Source organism: Stigmatopora nigra, unplaced genomic scaffold (assembly GCF_051989575.1).
Source record: "Stigmatopora nigra isolate UIUO_SnigA unplaced genomic scaffold, RoL_Snig_1.1 HiC_scaffold_95, whole genome shotgun sequence".
In the NCBI taxonomy this organism is placed as follows: domain Eukaryota; kingdom Metazoa; phylum Chordata; class Actinopteri; order Syngnathiformes; family Syngnathidae; genus Stigmatopora; species Stigmatopora nigra.
The window spans coordinates 23,484-42,500 of record NW_027551664.1 but is presented as its reverse complement, the minus strand read 5'-3'; the positions used below and the strand labels follow the sequence as shown (position 1 = coordinate 42,500).

At 40.5% G+C, this 19,017-nt stretch overlaps 1 protein-coding gene across 6 annotated transcripts in view; it reads left to right on the top strand.

Moving 5' to 3' along the window:
• The window catches only part of LOC144193142 (adhesion G protein-coupled receptor B1-like), a 42,963-nt gene that overhangs the window by 757 nt on the left and 23,189 nt on the right, over positions 1–19,017 (top strand). For 3 of the 6 annotated variants that reach the window (XM_077711953.1, XM_077711954.1, XM_077711955.1), the window contains exons 4-8: positions 58–164; positions 881–1,075; positions 2,465–2,533; positions 8,636–8,744; positions 16,145–16,288. In XM_077711953.1, coding sequence (XP_077568079.1) covers positions 58–164; positions 881–1,075; positions 2,465–2,533; positions 8,636–8,744; positions 16,145–16,288 — 624 coding nt within the window. The remainder of the gene's footprint in view (positions 1–57; positions 165–880; positions 1,076–2,464; positions 2,534–8,635; positions 8,745–16,144; positions 16,289–19,017) is intronic. The other 3 variants (XM_077711957.1, XM_077711958.1, XM_077711959.1) reach the window with 1 other exon arrangement.

The window sequence follows — 19,017 nt, the reverse complement described above, 5'->3', positions numbered from 1 at the left end:
ACAACATACATTGGCAGTACAATATGTTTTTAAATCTGTCTGTTACTTCTACCTCAGGGTTGATTTTGCGTCGCTGCATCCTTGATGAAGAGGGTATTGCATACTGGGCGAATCCAACATACATGAAGTGCATTTCTAATGATTATCACAGCATATTAATTTTGGTGAGTTTCAGAGGCAATTTTCCGTATTATAGATAGATGGGTTCCATGGGCTACTTTGGCTGGGCCCCCAATAATATCCAAGTACATAATGAAGTGCTCTGTTTAGGATGATGATTCAAATGACTGACACATTCAATTTTGTTTCTTATCGGACATACACGTGAGCTCAAATGGTGGACATCATCCTGGTCAGCATTCTCTGCTCTCCCACTTGCTCCACAGAGTCCAAAGGACAGCCCAGAACAGAGCTGGCCCTCCTGACCAGCTTATTCAGGCTGTTCATGTCCCGCTCCATGCTCCCGTATCCCCAACAGACCACTGCATAAAACACTGTAGATGCCACCAGTGTCGTAAAAGGTCTTAAGCAGTGCTAATATGCTAAGAAGCTAAGCCTTTTGCACTATCAGTCATAACTATGAAAAACACTCAGGAGAGTCATCTTTTTTGAGATGTCCTTACCATTTGCATAGTAATCGTACAGTCTTCAGGCTCAATCAACTTCATTCTACAAAATTAAAATTATAAAAAACTAATGTTTGCATACAAGAGTGAGATTACTTACAATGTTCCAAAAGTGCTACTACAAGAAATGGCTGCTCATTGTTCAACAAGATTGATCTCAACCGAAAGTCAACCTCATTAAATAAAAAAGTACATTCATGATCTGCTGTTTTCATTCATTTAAAAATATGTTGAATTTAATTTTTTGTTTTTAGACACGGGATCATTTATCCAAAGCGCAACGTGGCCTCATGGGGGATGGAGTCTCTGAAGTGATGACTAAACTAAGGGTGACTTCTAGTGATGGCACCAACTACAGTGGTGATTTACAGGCCATTTTTGATGTACTGAAGAACATGACTGAAATCTTCAGGAGGGCATATTACAGTCCAAGCAGTGCAGACATAAGGGTAAAATTTTTGTTTGTCTAGTAATTCAATTTGACAATGTAACCAAAGATATGTTATGTTGCAAATTTGGCTTTGATGTAAATTATAGGGTTGCATTTGTACATGGGTTTATGGGGAACAAGCAGGGGGCGGCTTTGCCGGTCTCACCTGCTTGTTTAGAACCAAAAGACAATTGTTGCACTATGATTTTTTTCTTTTGATAAATGATTGTTTAATGTATAAAAGAGTGAGTTGACATACTTAAACAAAGTGAAGAAATGCAATCATTCGTTTATTAGGATCCAATAGCCGTTTCTGGCCACCATAAAAAAATGCAACTCTCTATGTTGCACGGTTTTGAAAACCATAGAAAGAAAATCTTAACATACACACACAACCATTCATAAATGACGCCTTGTAAGGATTGTAGATGACCGCCGAGGTCAAAGCCTTGCCACCACTTTGGACGGCAGAAGATTGTGCTGCCATCTTTGTGCGCTTCAATTGTTTACACCTTTTCCAACTCGATACGAAATGAGAACTCTTTTTTGGCATAATTGGCGAAGTGTGTGCATATATATAATACATTACATTTTTGCATACTTTACATACATGTATACATGTATCTATATATATATATATATATATATATATATATATATATATCTATATATATATATATATATATATCTATATATATATATATATATATATATATATATATATATATATATATATATATATATATATATATATATATATATACACATACATACATACATACATACATACATACATATATATATATATATATATATATATATATAGAGAGAGAGAGAGGGGGGGGGGGGGGTTCGGGAGGGAGGGAGAGAGGGAGGGAGGGAGAGAGGGAGAGAGGGATGGATGGATGGATCCATCTCATTCTCTCCGTCTCTCTCTCCATCTCTCTCTCTCTCCATCTCTCTCTCCGTCTCTCTCTCCATCTCTCTAGCTCGCTCTCTATCCGGCTCTCTCTCTCCCGCTCTCTCTCCCCCTCTCTCTCTCCCGCTCTCTCTCCCCCGCTCTCTCTCCCACTCTCTCTCCCACTCTCTCTTGCTCTCTCTCCCACTCTCTCTCCCGTTCGCTCTCACTCTCTATCTCTATATATACACACACACTTCTACACACACCTCTACACACACCTCTACACACACCCCTAATACGATAATATTTGCTTTCCCTTGTTAAATAAAATTTACTCTGTTTAAGAGGGTTCAATGTGTACTTGTTTGGCCACTATTTTTAACTAATTAAATTGGTTACTTTGTTTATTTATCAAATCCTCCCAAATTGCACAAGAACTAATGGTATACCTTTTTTGATTCATCAAATACTTTTTCTAACAATAAAATGTCATGTTCTCTGTTCTAGAATTTTGTCCAGTCAGTTAGCAATCTGCTAAGGGATGAAAATGGAGTACGATGGAAAGAAGCACAACTGGTAATTTCTCGTGAAACTGGGGAATTTTGTATTATTTTTCTGCTTCCTGATGAAAGTCATGTTTTATTTAAAGTAGAATCCAAGTTAATATCTCAAGTAAATATGGTGTATCCCGGCAGCTTGGTGTAGAGGCCGTTTGCGCATTTCCCTCAGTTCTATTAGATAGTGTTCCATCCCCGGTCTGGACCTTCCGGTTTAAAGTTTGTATGTTCTCCCTGAGCTTTTGTCGGTTTTATAGGGGTTTCCTCCCACATCCCAAAAACATTCAGAGTTGACTGGTTGAACCCTCTGAATTGTTCGGTGTGATTTTGAATGTTTGCCCATATCCTTGTGCCCGGCGATTTGCTGGTCACCAATTAAGAGTGTTTTCTGCCTGGTCCTCAATGTCACATCCCACGTCCCTTGTGAGGATAAGTGCCTGCAGTGTTGTGGTGAAGAAGGAGCTGGGCGGAAAGGCGAATATGTTGTATACATTCCGACCCTCATCTATGGTCACGAGCTGTGATTCATGACATGAACAGGATCCTGGATACAAGCAGCTAAACCAAGTTTCCTCTGCAGGGTGGCTGGAGTCTCCCTGAGAGATAAGGTGAGATGCTCGATCATCCGGGAGGAGCTCGGGGCAGAGCGGCTGCTAATCTCGACCAAGATAAACCAATTTGATTAGTGTATCTGATTTCGGATAGCCCCCGGGCACCTCTCTGGTGAGGTCTTCCCGGTACGTCCCACTTGTAGGAGGGTCGACCTAGGATGCGCTGGGTAGACTATACTTCAATCATAAAATGTTGTCTTAAGATTCAAAATAAATTTGAGTTCCAAAATGCAAAACCTGAAAAATTCAAACGTCCCCCATAACATAAATACACATAGATGTGTTTTTTGTTGTTGTCCTCCAGTTAAAAGATGGCTGAGCCTGAGGCAGATCTAGTGGGTCGCGTAGACTTGATGTGAAACCACGTGTCCCCCTTTCCTTTAAGACGTACTTAAACTGTGGCTGTCCGCTCAGTGACCCGGAAGAGACTGTCCACCTTGGCTCAGACCATTTTCGTTTAATTACTTTTAACCACACATATTCACAAACAATCATTTTGAAAGGAGTGTATGGTTGTCTTTCTGTCAGATGGGAGAAATTGATGGCTAGTTGTTTCAGTCCTGGTGGACCTGGAACTTCTGCTGTCAATGAAGCTGTGGTTGCAGGAAATGTCTGTTAGTGTGACATCCGAATGGGGTCCAACCTTGAGATGAATTTAATGACATTTGAACATTCATTAATGCCATTGGAAGAGCCTGCAACTGTTGGGTCTGAAGTAACAGATCAACGTAATTACCAACCTTGCACAAAGGAAAAACGAGGCAGAGACTGTGTTATATTTTAAGGCACCGGCCGGCGGAAGAGAGGTCGAGGCGCGAGGTGGTAGCTCGCGCTCGGCTCCGTGGATCTCCCTTAACTTTTCAAGGTGAAGGATGCCTTTATTAAATTTCAGCATGATGTCATGGAAAAGTACAGAAGTTGAGATTGTAGGCATCATGGAAAAATACAACAGTTGAACACTGAGGCGAGTTTAGAAGATATTATAGACATCATGGAAGAGCATAAGATTAAGACAGAGATTATAGACAGGATGTTCTTTAGAAATGCACATTATATTAAGACTCCTGTTTTAAGCAACTTCACAGCAACCAATTAAGCGTGGAAGAAGCTAAAGCTTTGGCTATATTTTCCTTGATGTTCCTGGTCATACGCTTAACCTGTCCTTGTGATTGTGGATGTTACACAGGCCCAAAATCATGTTTCGGACCTACCATTTTTTCCACAGCTTGGAGATGTTTATTTTTGAAATGAGTTCCATTGTTTGATCTGATTTTTTTAGGAAACCCATGCGTTGGAATGTTATGATTTACCAAATGTTTTATCACTATACTTGCTGTTTCAGATTTTCAGGGCTACGCCTCAGGCCTTCCCAAAAAGGAATCCACTATGACTAGTAAATATCGGTACCCCGAAACCTCTTTAATCATATCAGTGAAATCCATTGAAATTACATGGCCAGGGGCGTCCACATGATGATTGGGTACCCCCTGTGGTTGTTTTCTTGTAGGCCTGCTGTTATACCTACTGCAAACGTTGCAGTCCTGCAGCTCATTCTTAACAATTTGTCTCATGAAAGGATGCCACCAGGAGTGGAGTCGTCTGTGTTTCATCCACACCTACATGGCATGTTCCAGGGGCTTTAGAAATTAGATTTCTCAAGTATGTCTGAGATAGAATACATTTACCTTCTTTTCGCCAAATACCATCCTCATCTTTGAGGCCCACTTTTGATATCCACACACTCGTTTCTTCTGGACTTGATTTTTCCTGGTATAACTTAATTGTTTCTACATGTTTTGCCATTTGATCAGCTGATTCATTTCCTGCCGACACAAAGTCATTAGTTCGAGAGTGACCTTTCCACTTTATAACTGCCAACGCTTTTGGGAGCATTTAAGCATATCACAATTTGAGAATGTCGTCTTGATGGTTAATTGGTATTTCGTTTGCCGTATGGAAATTGTTTCGTTGCCATTCTTTCAATGTTACATGAATTCTGCATACGCTGAGTCTATGTAAATGTGTACTGACTGGCTTTCTGACAATCTGATGGCGGCTGTCAATGCCAATATTTCAGCTCTTTGCGTCGACTGACAGCCTGGAATTCTTTCTGCTTGGACAGCTTCAAAACCTGGTTTTGTGGATCGAATTACAGCAAATCCAGATTGTAGGTCATCATTGCCTTTTGAAGCAGCATCCGTCTGTGAAAAGAATCAAGTCAGCGTTGTTAAGAGGTGTCTGGTAGAGTTCAGTTCGGAGTCAGCTTTCTCTTGTAGTTCTTTCTACACAACAATGCGGTTCTCCTTCAAGTAGACCTTCAGCCATGTTCACCCCTTTGAGTAAATAGAATATTTGGTTGTGTTAAAATAGATTACATTTTTCTCTGTCTTTCTCCGGTCATAGTGAAAGCTTGACTTGCGACTTATTGGACTGTACTGTGTGATGTTCGTACAGTCAGTGGGTGATGAAGAACAATGTGTATTGTGTACAGTTGAAAAGGATTTTTGGTGAGTAAAATATGGCTATTTCCTGAATAATATATAAATTGTGGGCCCGGTTCTGATATCTGAAAAGCTCCAGTGTTTGTATTTAATCACTAAAAGTTGGTCTAACAAAGACTTTTGGAAAAGTTTCGCATACCTCGAGCATTGACCATCTGCCGCATTGGATGGGTGAGTTAAGCAAATTCAGGAGCGTGATGTCCGCAGTAGTTATGAAGGCCAAGAAAAGCCAGCATGGATTTGACATTTGTGGGTTTAGGATGATGGAGGATAATATGTGAGATGGTGACATCCCAGTGCCGTGGCGTGAAATTAGGCGACCGAGAAAGGAAACATTTGGTCGTGCAATCTGAAGCTTGGATTTGGAACTCTTCAAACCAACGGAGGCCAAATGAGAAAGCAAATACCAGGTAGCTTCAAGGCAACAGGTTACAGATGGAGCAGCCAGCAAGAGGTGATCCACATATTGGACTAGAAGAACACCTGGGGGCCGTACAAGTGGACACAGTAACTGGGGGAGAAAGTCGTTAAAGAGACCAGGTGAAAGAACAAAGCCTTGAGGCAGACGATTGTAGGAATAACATACACCATTCCAAGTAAAAGCTTAAAATTGTTTCATTTAACGATGGAGTGGTATGCAAAAGAAAGCATTAGCCGAGTCAATGCAACTGAAATGAGTGTTGGCAGATTTAATTTGAGACAATGCTGATTGTGGGTTTGGCACAGGTAAAGTGGGAGTCAAGCTGGCCACATTTATCACACATAGGTAATGGACCATGTGCCTGAATTTCACACAGCACTCCTGCTTTGAGAAGGCCTTCAATTGTTTCTGAAATGCCAATATTGCCAGCCTCTTTTACAGAGTATTGGGGAACATACACTTGTCCTGGTTTCATTTCAAATGCAACAGGAGAGACGTTGCAGAAACCAACATCACTGTGATCCGTGGACCACAGTGATGTGGGAAGGGAGTAAAGAAGTTGACCAGCAAAATTGCTGTCAGTAGTTTCATGTCCACGGTGCCCATTCAGAAGCTGATGTTTCACGTGGGTAGAAATGTGTTAGATTAAATCCAATAAGCAGCAAGTGACGGGAAAAGAGTAGTTGAGAGTGAAATGAAACTTGCCAATCAGTGGTCTGTTTACATGCCAGGACAAACAGACACAGATCATTCACTCTGTGCTGAGGCGAGACCATCAAGGAGACATGTGGGTGGCAAGGAGGCATAGAATAATCTGGAGGATCTGCCTTTATGTACCACTTGTGTTGTTCAGGAGTCAGATGCACTGAAAAGGCAACACCTGGTTTGACTGCTAATACAAGTCCAATTCCCATGTATTTTAATTGATTGTCTGAAATGCCTCACCATAGATCTCATCTCCTGATCTGTCAGAGTACAGAGTGCAATGCATACAATCAAAAAACATATAAGATCTCAGGTTGCAAACCCAAGGTGACCTGAGAGTCCAAAAGTGTTCAGCTTCGAGCCAGCCACTGGAGTCAACATCAATTCTTGCCCAGTAGATGTCGGCTGCGGCGCACGCTACAGGATGTTGTCCAACAAGCGGGAACAGTAAGATGGCACTGGCGGCAGAGGCGGCAGAGCAGCAGTAGGTGTTACCATCCAGAAATTCAAGGATGAGTCCTTCAATGTTGCATATGATGAGAGGGCATGTGGCGATGAGGAGATCTCTGCCCAAAAGATTGACTGGACGTTTGACTACTTTAGATTCGAAGTCTTAAGCATGTCTCCTCAAATGGTGTTTAAAATGTGACAACTGCCTGACTACCTCAGCACTTGGACGATCTGGATTGGTCTCCATAGCCTGTCCCACAGACTTGGGAACTCCCTTCAAAATGGCTGCTCGGTACATTTGTGAATGCAAGGTGAATGCTGTGGAAGCATGAATTGTGTTTTGAGTGTAATCAGTGAGGGCTGAGTCAATGAAGGGTGCAGCCTCCTCATCTGCTTTGGTAGAAAACATTAGATCAGAAATTACGCATTCAGGGAGGGGAAAGAGAATATCTAAAGCATCAGACAAGGTCAATTAACCCCTAACCCTTACAAAAGTGCTCGAAGGTGTTATCAGAAAGGTAGTAATGCGCACAGACAGACAACTTACATTCACCTCTAAAGAGAATGGTACCGAAACCAAATAGGTATGGGATTTTCCTCTACTTCATACAGTAAGCAATTTGTTATGAACCGGCAAATAGAACATAACAACAATGTTGCAAGTCTTTAAGGACACATCTGGCTACAGGAAAGAGCTCTACGAAGGAGAAGCTTGAGACTCATTTTTTCATGACTAAAAATGGGCAAAATACACATTTCAAAATTAGACCCACTTCAGTAGGGACCACCAGGTACGACAGCGGAGAACAGCCTGAGCTTGGCCCAAAACAGTGCTCTCCAAATGGATCCAATGGACCGAGCGAGGAGGGCTAGAAGTCTCCAAAAATATTTTCTCCCCTAAAAAGATCTAAGTGTGATACCCTTGGTCATGACATATGGTGGTGTTTGAACACAACCGCCCAACCGAAAGCCCCTTTTCCCGGATGACTTCAATTCACAGAGCTATGGGCGATGTACGGAGCCACTCTGACGTTGACGTCCAGTTTTTTATGCCTTCGACACCGAGTTCTAACACATCGGGAATTTTCGGAGTGTGCTTAGTGTAACGTTATTCTTTGATTTTTAGCGTGGGCCCCAAGAAAGTTATTTCTGGTATGAATGAAAAGAAAAATGGTGTTATCAAGTTGTTGATGATTGGTGCTGTGTTACTTGCCATTTCACCCTAATAGAAATGCCCTTGCATGTCTTGACTTTCTAGATCCTTTAGTTTCTTATTTACTTTGGTAAGAATAAAGCAACTATAATCAGGTGATGTCACTTCCTGATGCTCTTCACCTTTGACATCTACAATTCCCATTAAAACATTTTGAACTTGCCCTGAGCTAGTGGAGACCTGATAAAATGAACATGTTCTCACATATTGTCTCCCGCAGTTGGGCCCTAGTGTCACCGAGCTATTTCACCTGATTGAGGAATTTGTGGAGGTCATTGGTCTGAGAATGAAAGACTTTCAGGACATGTATGAAGTGGCTGATAATATAGGTAAGCCAAAAACAACCAAAACATTTATGGTATGGTATTTCTCTTTCTCTTGTTCAATGACTTTTGCAGTGATATTATTTTGATATTTACGCACATATAAGCCGGCCTCGCGTATAAGCCGCTCCCTTAAAATTGCCTTAAAATTGTTGAATATTACAATTTCTCGCGTACAAGCCGCCCAGTTTCACAATTTTCAACTCCATATTCATGGTTTTAATAGGGAGTACAAATGTGTTACTTTGAAGGGAAAATGTTCAGAAAAAAATCGCTCGTGGTATTTCTGAGATACTGTATGAATCAAAAGAACATTATTAGGGTCAATATCATTAGGACGTGTTACGACTCCCCCTGGGGTATGATATACCAGGGAGTCGCAACTATCACAGAAGACAGGTTCGGTCAAAGATAAGTTCGGACAAACACTGCAAGTAGCCTTAGTTATATTTTATTTACAATAAAGTCATTAAAACAGACTACGGGATAACATAGGGGAAGCACGAGATATTAAAGTGGCACCCTCAAATAAACACGGTAAAACCCCCTCCCAGACAGGTGTCCAAATGAACACCCACAAAATACAGGAAATAAGACCGAAGGATGCCACTATTAAACTGATGTAATATAATCTAGACATGGGGAATAACTGTCTAAATGCACAAACTATATGTATACCCCGGGGTGTCTAAACTTATCTCAAGTCCCCCTATGCAACCCAAAAATCATTAACAACACATACAAAATATAACAGGGAGTAACGTACTCACAAGCCTGCAACTCAGCAAGGCATCAAGGCATCGAGGGCAAGGGCAAACTGACAACTGAAAAGGGTTTAAATAAAGGAAAGAAAGCACACACCTCCTACAATAGTCATTTGTGAAGGCACAAGTGAAAAACGTGAGATAGTTTTAAGGTTATATAAGAAAACAATAAAGTCATTTGTGAAGGCACAGGTGAAAAACGTGAGATAGTTTTAAAGCTATATAAGAAAATTCCTCTGTGTCCCTCTTTATGAGCGAACACAGTTTTGAAGTTAAGACATGTACAAACCCGGATGACTCGACATACCATCACTCGTCGCATTTCAAAATGATGGGAGAATCTTCATTACGGCATGTCACGCGGTGATACTGTATGTCGCTGTAAGCTACCAGCGTATGTTGGACAGTATTTTGAATCATAACTTTCATACCAAGGATTATACACATTGAAAAAATACAGAAGAGTAACATAATTGCAAGTAATGGTGTTAAAAATTTAACCAGAATCGCGAACCACGACCCGGATATTAACCACGACCAAAGTGATGCACCTATGGCTGAGTGATCCTAGGCCATAGCGTTGGCCAAGGGTTTCAATCCCGCTATTGCATGAGTAATGTTACCTTCGTCACCGGTTTCATCTGGGATGAAAGTACAACAGTGTTCTCCGACTATGGCGCACACACCTCCATCTTTGGCTGTTATCAAATCCGAGACCATACAGTCTTGGAGCTCGATTTCTCTAAGGGCTTGTAATTCATCTGCTATGCCCTGTAGAGCCTTGACAGTTTGGTTAATAATCAGTCCCATCCGATAATTCAATGTTTCTACACGGAGCATAACTTTACCCACTCCAATCTGTGGAAGTAGTGACAGTATGACTTTTTCGGAGGTGGACCATAATTTGTGATCATCAGGGACATCACTACCCCAAATTGAATCATGTGATTTAAATTGTACAGGTGTAAATATCTTATATCTTACTGGTATTTTCACTCCCCTTAAAAGGAATGCATCTTGAACCATCTGCACCATTGCACAGCGACCATTCCATGCTGTGGGCAAACCCAAATACACTGTATACCCACACTTCCAATACCCATCATCTTGGGGATCAGTGCCCATTACATCAGGGAGAGTGTAATAGTCCCTGCAGGTGGCACCCATGGGTACTCCTGTGGCATTGAACCTGGCTTTGTTAGTGGTGTCTCGTCTGCACGGGGTAAGTATGTCCCTACAGAATTTCATGGGGACTTCTCCTACTGGTCTGGACTTACCCCAGAATGTCATATTACTAGTGAAACACACAGCCTTAAAATCACGTGGGTATGGGACGTTGTTTAACATAACTAGATCTGTCCAATCATAGTTCAAAAGCCTTGTGAATTTTCTACCTGTTAAAGGTGGTACAGTGGCATCAACCTCGGGAACTACAGATCTTAATACACCTTCTAGATACCGTGATCTCAGTATGTCGGGATACCATAGAGGTGTGTAGGTGTTATAGGTATAGGGGTCGATGGGCTTGGGATACACTGGTGGGATACCTGTGGAATAAGGCATACGACTACACACATAACAACTTTCTTTCACACCAGTTAGTTTTTTCTGAAATACCATGAAATTATACCACATATTTTCTTCAAAACGATTCTTTGGATTGTTCTTTTCATACCACTTCACTCTTTTTTGCGACAGTAGCATGGGACCATCTTGATTTCCTGCTCGAGTCTCAGTGGGCAGGGCATCCAGCCACGCCCAGGTTGCGGCTGATAGTAGAGTCGCTGTGATGAGGGTGGCGGCAGCTTTCATTTTGGCCTCTGCGTGGGAATGCAAAGTCTACGAAATGTCAAAGTTAAGCGAGGGGCGCTCGGGGCAGGTGAGTAGACGTCTGATGATGTTCCACGGACAAGGGTTTTGGTACCGTCCGGCTTGCAGTCTACTCACAGTCCCCTATGTTTCGAACCACCTTGACCTGAGATTGGTAAATCTACGTAGACCTCTCAGCAATCTTTGCAGCAGTGGAGGTTGGTGAGTTGGGCCACGAATGGGTCTTCCCATCGTGGAGAGAACCAGGACTTCCTTTTCATGACTCGGATCAGCATCCAGTCACCTGGCTTCACCACCTCCTGCAAAGTAGACAAAAGGGGATCCCGGCAGCTTGCATGTTCTTTGGACAAGCTTCTCCAAACATGTTACCATCCATTCTGTGAGTAGATCAGCCTCGCCCTTAGTCTTTTGTCATGTTTCACCTTGCCATAGAGGATGTTGAAATGGTCTGCCATGAACATTTATTTGCTCTACCAGTCCCACACTCTTTTGGACGTTGTCCTCGTGTGGGCCTGAGGTTACCTTGCACACCATGTCTGCAACAAATCAAACAGTTCCTACAAAAAAATTAAAAGTAGGTATTTAGACCTCTGGGACATGGAACACACGCTGTACCATGTCCATCATCCCCCCTGTTGAGACATGGTTCAATCCATGGCTCAATTTTGGAATATTTTTTTGGTAGGCCCGCTGGGCCTTTAGCTGTGTACAGATCTTCTGCAGACTGTTCTGTGCCTTTCTTTATAGATGCATCTCTACCTTCTGTGATGCAATGTTTTGCATATCAAATAATACTGTTTTCGACTCAGTTTTTGTTGTTGTGAATACTGTGCAGTAAGTGTTTGCGCTGCTGCTTTAGCTGCTGTCGTCTTTAGCGCGTGCTCAACACCTGCATATGGCCACTTGGTTGGGCTTAATTCTCAAATGGACAAAAATCACAACAATCTTACTTATTCCATCACTTTGCTTGTGAAAATCTGAATGCTTTATCAGTCAAAAGTAGATATGCTAGCTGTTATTCTATTGCGATTGCTGCTTCCTTGTTAAGATCAATAACTATATTTGAATTTTCCTTTCCTGCAATTACAAAAATTAACTAATCATGCTAAAAATAGGAAAAATACAAAGGGCAAACCAGGCTGCTTTCTCCTCAGGAAAACAGCTTTCCCGCTCTCTGCAACAGTTACATTCACATCAATTAATATCCAGAAACAAATGTAAACATTTATAATTCTGAAAAAAATTGAACGCACTAAACTGTAACCACACCTTGTTTATCAGGGTTAATATTTTATAGCATAATTGTCCTTTAGAGCCATTAAAACTCATTACTTATAAAAAGCTTAGTAATCAGGTCCCAATGCAATTAACAATGTGTATTGTGATGCATATTAAACTCAGTTGTTTGAAATTCTAAAATATCCCAAACTAGTAGTCTTTGTTTAGCAAATGTAACATTCCATTGTCTTTGAAGTTTGCCAATCATCTCCTATAAAACTTTCTTAATCAACATTTTCCAATAGTCAGGCATAAAATTAAAATTTAGTTACATATCTATCCATTGTAATCTCTCTTTTATCTCTTATCATTTACTTTAAAAATCTGTAGGAAGGTTTGTTCTCAATTGAAACGCTTTCACTCTTTTATGGAGACAATAAAACCAATATAAAAAGTTCCTTATGGTTTATGGCATTGCTTCTCGAGCAATAATATTTCCAATCAATATTGGATGCTTTCCATTACGTCTGATCGCGTCAATAAGCGTATCTTACCTGTCTCCTCAAACGTTTCAACTGAGAGAACCTCCCTACAGTGCAAAGATGGATCTGCATCCTCCTTTTCAGCTATTTTCATGTCTGCTGTTTGGTCAGCAACAGTTGTACGGACGTTCTCATTTTGGGTTGCTCGTGCGTCTTCTCCATGTTTCCTGTTGAAAAACACAGTCTTCTTCTGCTAACTCAAAATTAGTGTGTTTCTTTAACGTTTTTATTTTATGCAGATAGCCAGATTAGACTCATCATTCAGCTCCAATCGTGTAGTGAATGATGGCGGTTTTGTCTATAGTCTACTAAATAAGATTTCCATATTTTGTTGTCCGGTTGACCTCGTTATGTGGGCGCAATGATTTCATAACGAAATATGGGACCTTTTATCAATCCCGTCAATCAGTCTGTTAACACAATTTGGATGCCATTACCACTATAAATCAATGGTACTTTGGAATTTCATATGATGCACTGTTTTTGTTTTTTCATTTCAGTGCTTCAAAATTTCGCATTGCAGATTTGTTCCTCCAATTCAATGCATTATCATCAAAAAATTCTTTGGACTAAACAATTTTCCTTGATTTTTCATCGCCACCCAAAAAGGCTTATTGGCGATTTCAGAAATTGATTTCAAATTTCCAATCCTTCGCTGCCATCCCTGAAAAGGGCTTATTGGCGGTTTCAGAAATTGATTCCAATTTGCTAAATCCTTTTCCTCCTTGATATCTAACGGATCAATTATATCTTGGTGGATGGCCAATCAAAAACACAAAAAGACAAACAACCATTCACGCTCACACTCATTCATAATCAGACATCAGTGGTCAGCAATTTTTGTCACTAGTGGAGAGGTGGGCAGCTAACCACCTTTTGCTGTCCTATCAGCTCTAATCGTTCTCTAAAGAACTAGGTTAACGGCATTTGGTTGCCATCAATTGTTTGATATTAATGCAATCTGTGATATTTTAATAGTCATTAATATGACTCACGCTAAAGCATATTTCATCTAGTGATGGAAAGACAATGAATCATGTTTCGTGCACTAAACATATCATCATCTTATTCCATCCTATAGAAATCATGCTAATTTACCTAATAATTTGGATCAATGCCATTTCTGCATTGTTTTCTTCTCGTTTGATATCATTAATAATTTGGATGAATGCCATTTCTGTCTCCTCTGCCTCTAAATCCTTATCTCTCTCTGCTCTTACTTGGTGCGAGGTAACTTGAGATCTCTCTTGCCTGGCATTCCAGGAGCCCCCGCAACCCCCCTTGTGTCCTTTGTTTGTAAAAAGGTGCCTGGTACTAGTCTGTACGAAGAGGGTGCATATGTGGGGGCCACTGTCTCTTGCAGGCCTGGTATCAATCAAAGCTGTTATGCTGACGAGTTTTGGAATGGGTTAGTAGGAGATAGGCTAGGGAAAAAGGCTTTTTTCACCCCATTTGGCCGCCATTTTTCCTTTGTCCTCGGCTCAGCCATTTTTTCTTCACATGTGCTTTCCCCTTTTCAGCCCCCCCCCCCCACCCTTATCTTGTTCTCTCTCGGGATGTCCCGTCCCAATCCGCCATCTCTTAAATACGTATTTTTTCTTGCTTCTTAATTCCTTTGAATGGTTTGCAAAGGTTCCACTAACAATTCCCCCCCCCCCCCCCCCCCCAAACCATGTACATTGTTCTTTTTGGTCCATTCTCCTACATGGGCGCAATTGTCAGGAAAATGTCTCTGCATGAATTTCACATCATCTGGATATTCTTTACTATTCCCAGAGCCCATTCTGGATGCTTTTTTCCTCTTGGTTTTTGGTTTTGAACTTTTTCCAAACAATGGTCAAATGTTACTCTATTAATATATTTCTTTAGGATTTTTTAGGGACGTCCCAACTAATTTATTATCTTTTTAATAACGTTATTATCCTATTTATCAGTCTACGTCGACTTTATAACCGTTATTCTTTTATTCTGCAAGGCCTGCGCGCGTCACGGCGTACTTCCGTTTTTATTATATCTTTATATAATGATTACTTTTTATTAAGCGCTTTTTACTCACCGAGTGCATTATTTTTGGAAGGTTTCCCTTATTTTGAACAGTCTCTGAAAATCCTTTTCACAAAGGGGGACTCTAACCCCCACCTTAGGTTTACGCCGCGTCACTGACACGCCTCTTGGAGACACTCTAGTTGGCTAATCCAACTAAGCGTACCATCCGTTGCATACCTTACGTTTCTATTTTAATTTTCTTAACGACATACGTAATTCTCATATGTATGCATTCCTTATCTCCCACTATTGGAGCGTTTTTCTTCGACTCTTTCACGAATGGAACAACGGGATTTTCACCAGCCATGTTATATATTAAATTTTAAATGCACCTATCGTCTGCCTGCCCCCTCTTTCTCCAGCCGGGTTCCTTTCTTCAAACGGGCCGCGATTGACCGAAAAGGCCCTCTCTTTCAAAGTAAGAGCAGCTGACGTCAGTAATTCTCGGCTTTCAGTCCACCGCGGTCCGAGAAATTCAGCAATGAATCCCCGGGTATCAGCACCAGAAAATGTCAGTTTTAAGACCATATACATTCAATAATATCGGAGCAGAGGAAACACACAGCCAGCAGTGATGAGAATTTAACTCACTTCATATGAAGGAGGAAGCCAGAATAGCCAGAGCAGAAAGATGGTCTATCTTCCTGAATGACCGTTTGGAATTCCTGGCAACTCCCCACAGACAAACTGGTTTTATTAACACAGGATCATGTGACAGAGACAAACTTAAGGCGGGAAGAAGTAGACAAAGAAATGGGAGTGTCGTGATAGATGACACCCCCTTAACTAAAAGGTGTCATGATGGAAGTTTCCACTGGGTCATGCAAAATTCTATTCTAGTGACTACACTATATAAACCAAAAGACATAATAATAAGCATAAAATACATTCATACTTCAAAGTTAGCCTCTGTCACCTCAAACAACTTCTCTTTTTTTCTAAACAATGACTCCATAATAATCCAGGGTATTTCTTAGGTTAAGAACTTTGGTTATACCTTCCACAGTTTTAAGCATCCACAAGCGTCCATTGCAGAGTAATGCAGATATAACCTTCCCGATGAAAGGCTGGAGGGGCTTGGTTGATTGGGCCCGCCATTCAGAGGACAAAGTCATTATTCCCAGACGCATCCTACTAACAGGAAAGCCAGGTGAGTACTGCACAAAATAAATTTTTTATTATTAATTGATTGTTTAATAATTGCAGTGTGCAGTAATAATTGTATAGAAAGAAAGTGAAGGAGAGACCATGCAGAATCTGCATCACTGCAGATGCCGGACCAATCCCACTGTCAATCTCCCAATCCATTTTCCATTGCTTGTTAACCAAACCCAGAGATATTTAAACTTTGAGAATGACCTTATCCCTGACCCAGAGAGGGAATAGCACCTTATTCCAACAGAGGTCCATGGTCTGAGATTTTAAGGTTGTGATTATGTTCCAGTACGCTTCATACTCGTTTGCGAACCGTTAAAACGAGATTGGAAGGATGTGGCTTGTGGAGTGGCAATGAGGTCATTGATAGGGAAACTCAGAATCATCTGATTACCAACAAATGGCAAAAATAAAGCTATTTAACATCAAAGGAAAGCCTTAACCAGAAGCCACGACAGGTCGTGTTTTGATCGCACCGAAACGTCGTGGCGCGGTCGGAAGGATTTGGATCCAGTAGCGGGGAAGCAGTATGGGACGAGGCGAATTGTGCTCAGTTTGACAAATTTAATAACTCAGAAAGCCTTACAGAATAACAAGGACTTGTGCATCCGAAACAAAACTGTTAGGTTCATTAATAATTACCCTCGTTCGTAATTATCAATAACTGCAGGCAGACATCTTATTCAATTATTGACATTTAATTAAATAGAATGGATCACGGATAAAAACCTCAGAGGGGAGATTCAGCAAGCCAGAGTTTCTCCTTCAACTTCCGAACGTCTCACCGAATAGACATTTTCGTACGACTCTTATTGCCATTAATCAAAACAATTTACAGAGTTGTTGATCATTCCATCACGTATGAGTAAAAACAACATCTGGAACTACAATAACAATCAAAGTATTTTACCAATAACAAAAACAGGAGACTAGACCTAACAACATTTAGATTAGAACAATTATGCCTTCCTTGACCTAAGAATCATATAATAATTACATAAAGAAAAACCCGAAGTGCGTCACTATGTTGTAAATAACATAAGCATTATTGGTGACCTCGCAACACTGAGAATAATAAGAGAATGATTTAACAAATAAATGACTTAATACAACTATATTTATAATAGTAATACAGAATAAACCCAACAAAAACCAAACTGGACCATGGAGAACAGGTGACAAGCAGGAGAATGGTAGCATGGCTGCATGGACATGGAATCATACGCAGGAATTTACGCAGGTACCTTTGCAGAGATGTATGCAGTATCACGCAGTACAATCCGACAATGAATACCAATTCAGTCGAGTTTAAATACACATCCGGAAACAATCATGAATCACTCGGAGCTGCTCGGACACAATGGCAAGCCAGGGACAACCGAGCTGCTTCTGACAGGTTGTATATATTAGCCGAGGCTTTCGACACCATCCTTGATCCTGATGATTTTTTTTTTATTAGATATGCATTTTCAAACAAAGTGTATGAATTGTGGTGAGCACATTGTTATGCCACAGTTACAAACAAAACATTGTTCAAGCCCAAAAGAAAGTAACAGACTGGATCTACCAGTAGTACCTTGCCAATCGATGTAATGATCACCCATGGTATAGAACCTGTAGAAAGTTGGTTCTTATTCACCCCTGTGGTCGTGCCACAAAGCTGGACCTCAGTACTTCCAGTTCCGAAGATAGGAGAATCTGAATAGGCTCAGCTTGCTCACGGGAGTCCGTGTCTTTGGAGTTGAGGTATTCAACGTTTTTTTCCTGGATACGGCCCACCATCTTACAATTTAACGTGAATCGGATTTTAAATTAAATATACATTCAATAACTTAATCCAAGTGGGGTACCTGTGTTATACCTACAGAAATCCCAAGTTTCCTAGAAGTGCCAGGAGTCTCCCTGATACCTGCGAGTCAGATAAAATATCCTCAATTTTGATATTATGCAATGTTTTTATTTTTTTACTTAACCAAAAAATTTAATTAAACTATGTTTGTTACCAAAGATTACAAAGCGTATTTGCTCTAATAAATAACATTGTATCAATTTTAGTGTTTGATGGGAGAACAAATCCCATGGCCTATAACCTAATCTATGAAGGTAGGTTTTTTTCAAAAACTAACTTTCCAACTATCCTAGACCTATAAACATGTATGCCATGTTTTATTTATTTATTTTTAAACAATAGAACCAAAAGTTAAAGGGTTAGATCACTACTTTTTCTTGTCGAGTAGAGGGTCGTACCGTATTTACTCGCATATAAGCCGCCTGGGTGTATGAGCCGCACCTCTAAAATTTCATTAAAATTCTTGAATTTTACAATTTCTCGCGTACAAGCCAACCCCTGGCTCACAGATTTCACCTCCATATTTATGGTTTTAATAGAAGTACAAAAATCTTCACGCATAGTATTTCTGAGAAACCGTATTAATCAAAAGCTTATTATTAGTCAATAACATTAGTCAGGGGTCTCAAACTCAATTTACCTGGGGGCCGCTAGAGGCAGATTCTGGGTGAGACTGGGCCGCATCAGGATTTCCACAAGAAAAGCGCTGATAAAACATTCCAACGTTATCAAATATCTTTATTTTTTAACAAAAAATAATGAATTAAATAAATTAACTTCTAGATGAATCAAAAAATAAATCAATCAGTAATAAAAAAATATAATAATGAGCATACAGTAGATATACAGTAGCTGGGTAATTATTTATTTATATT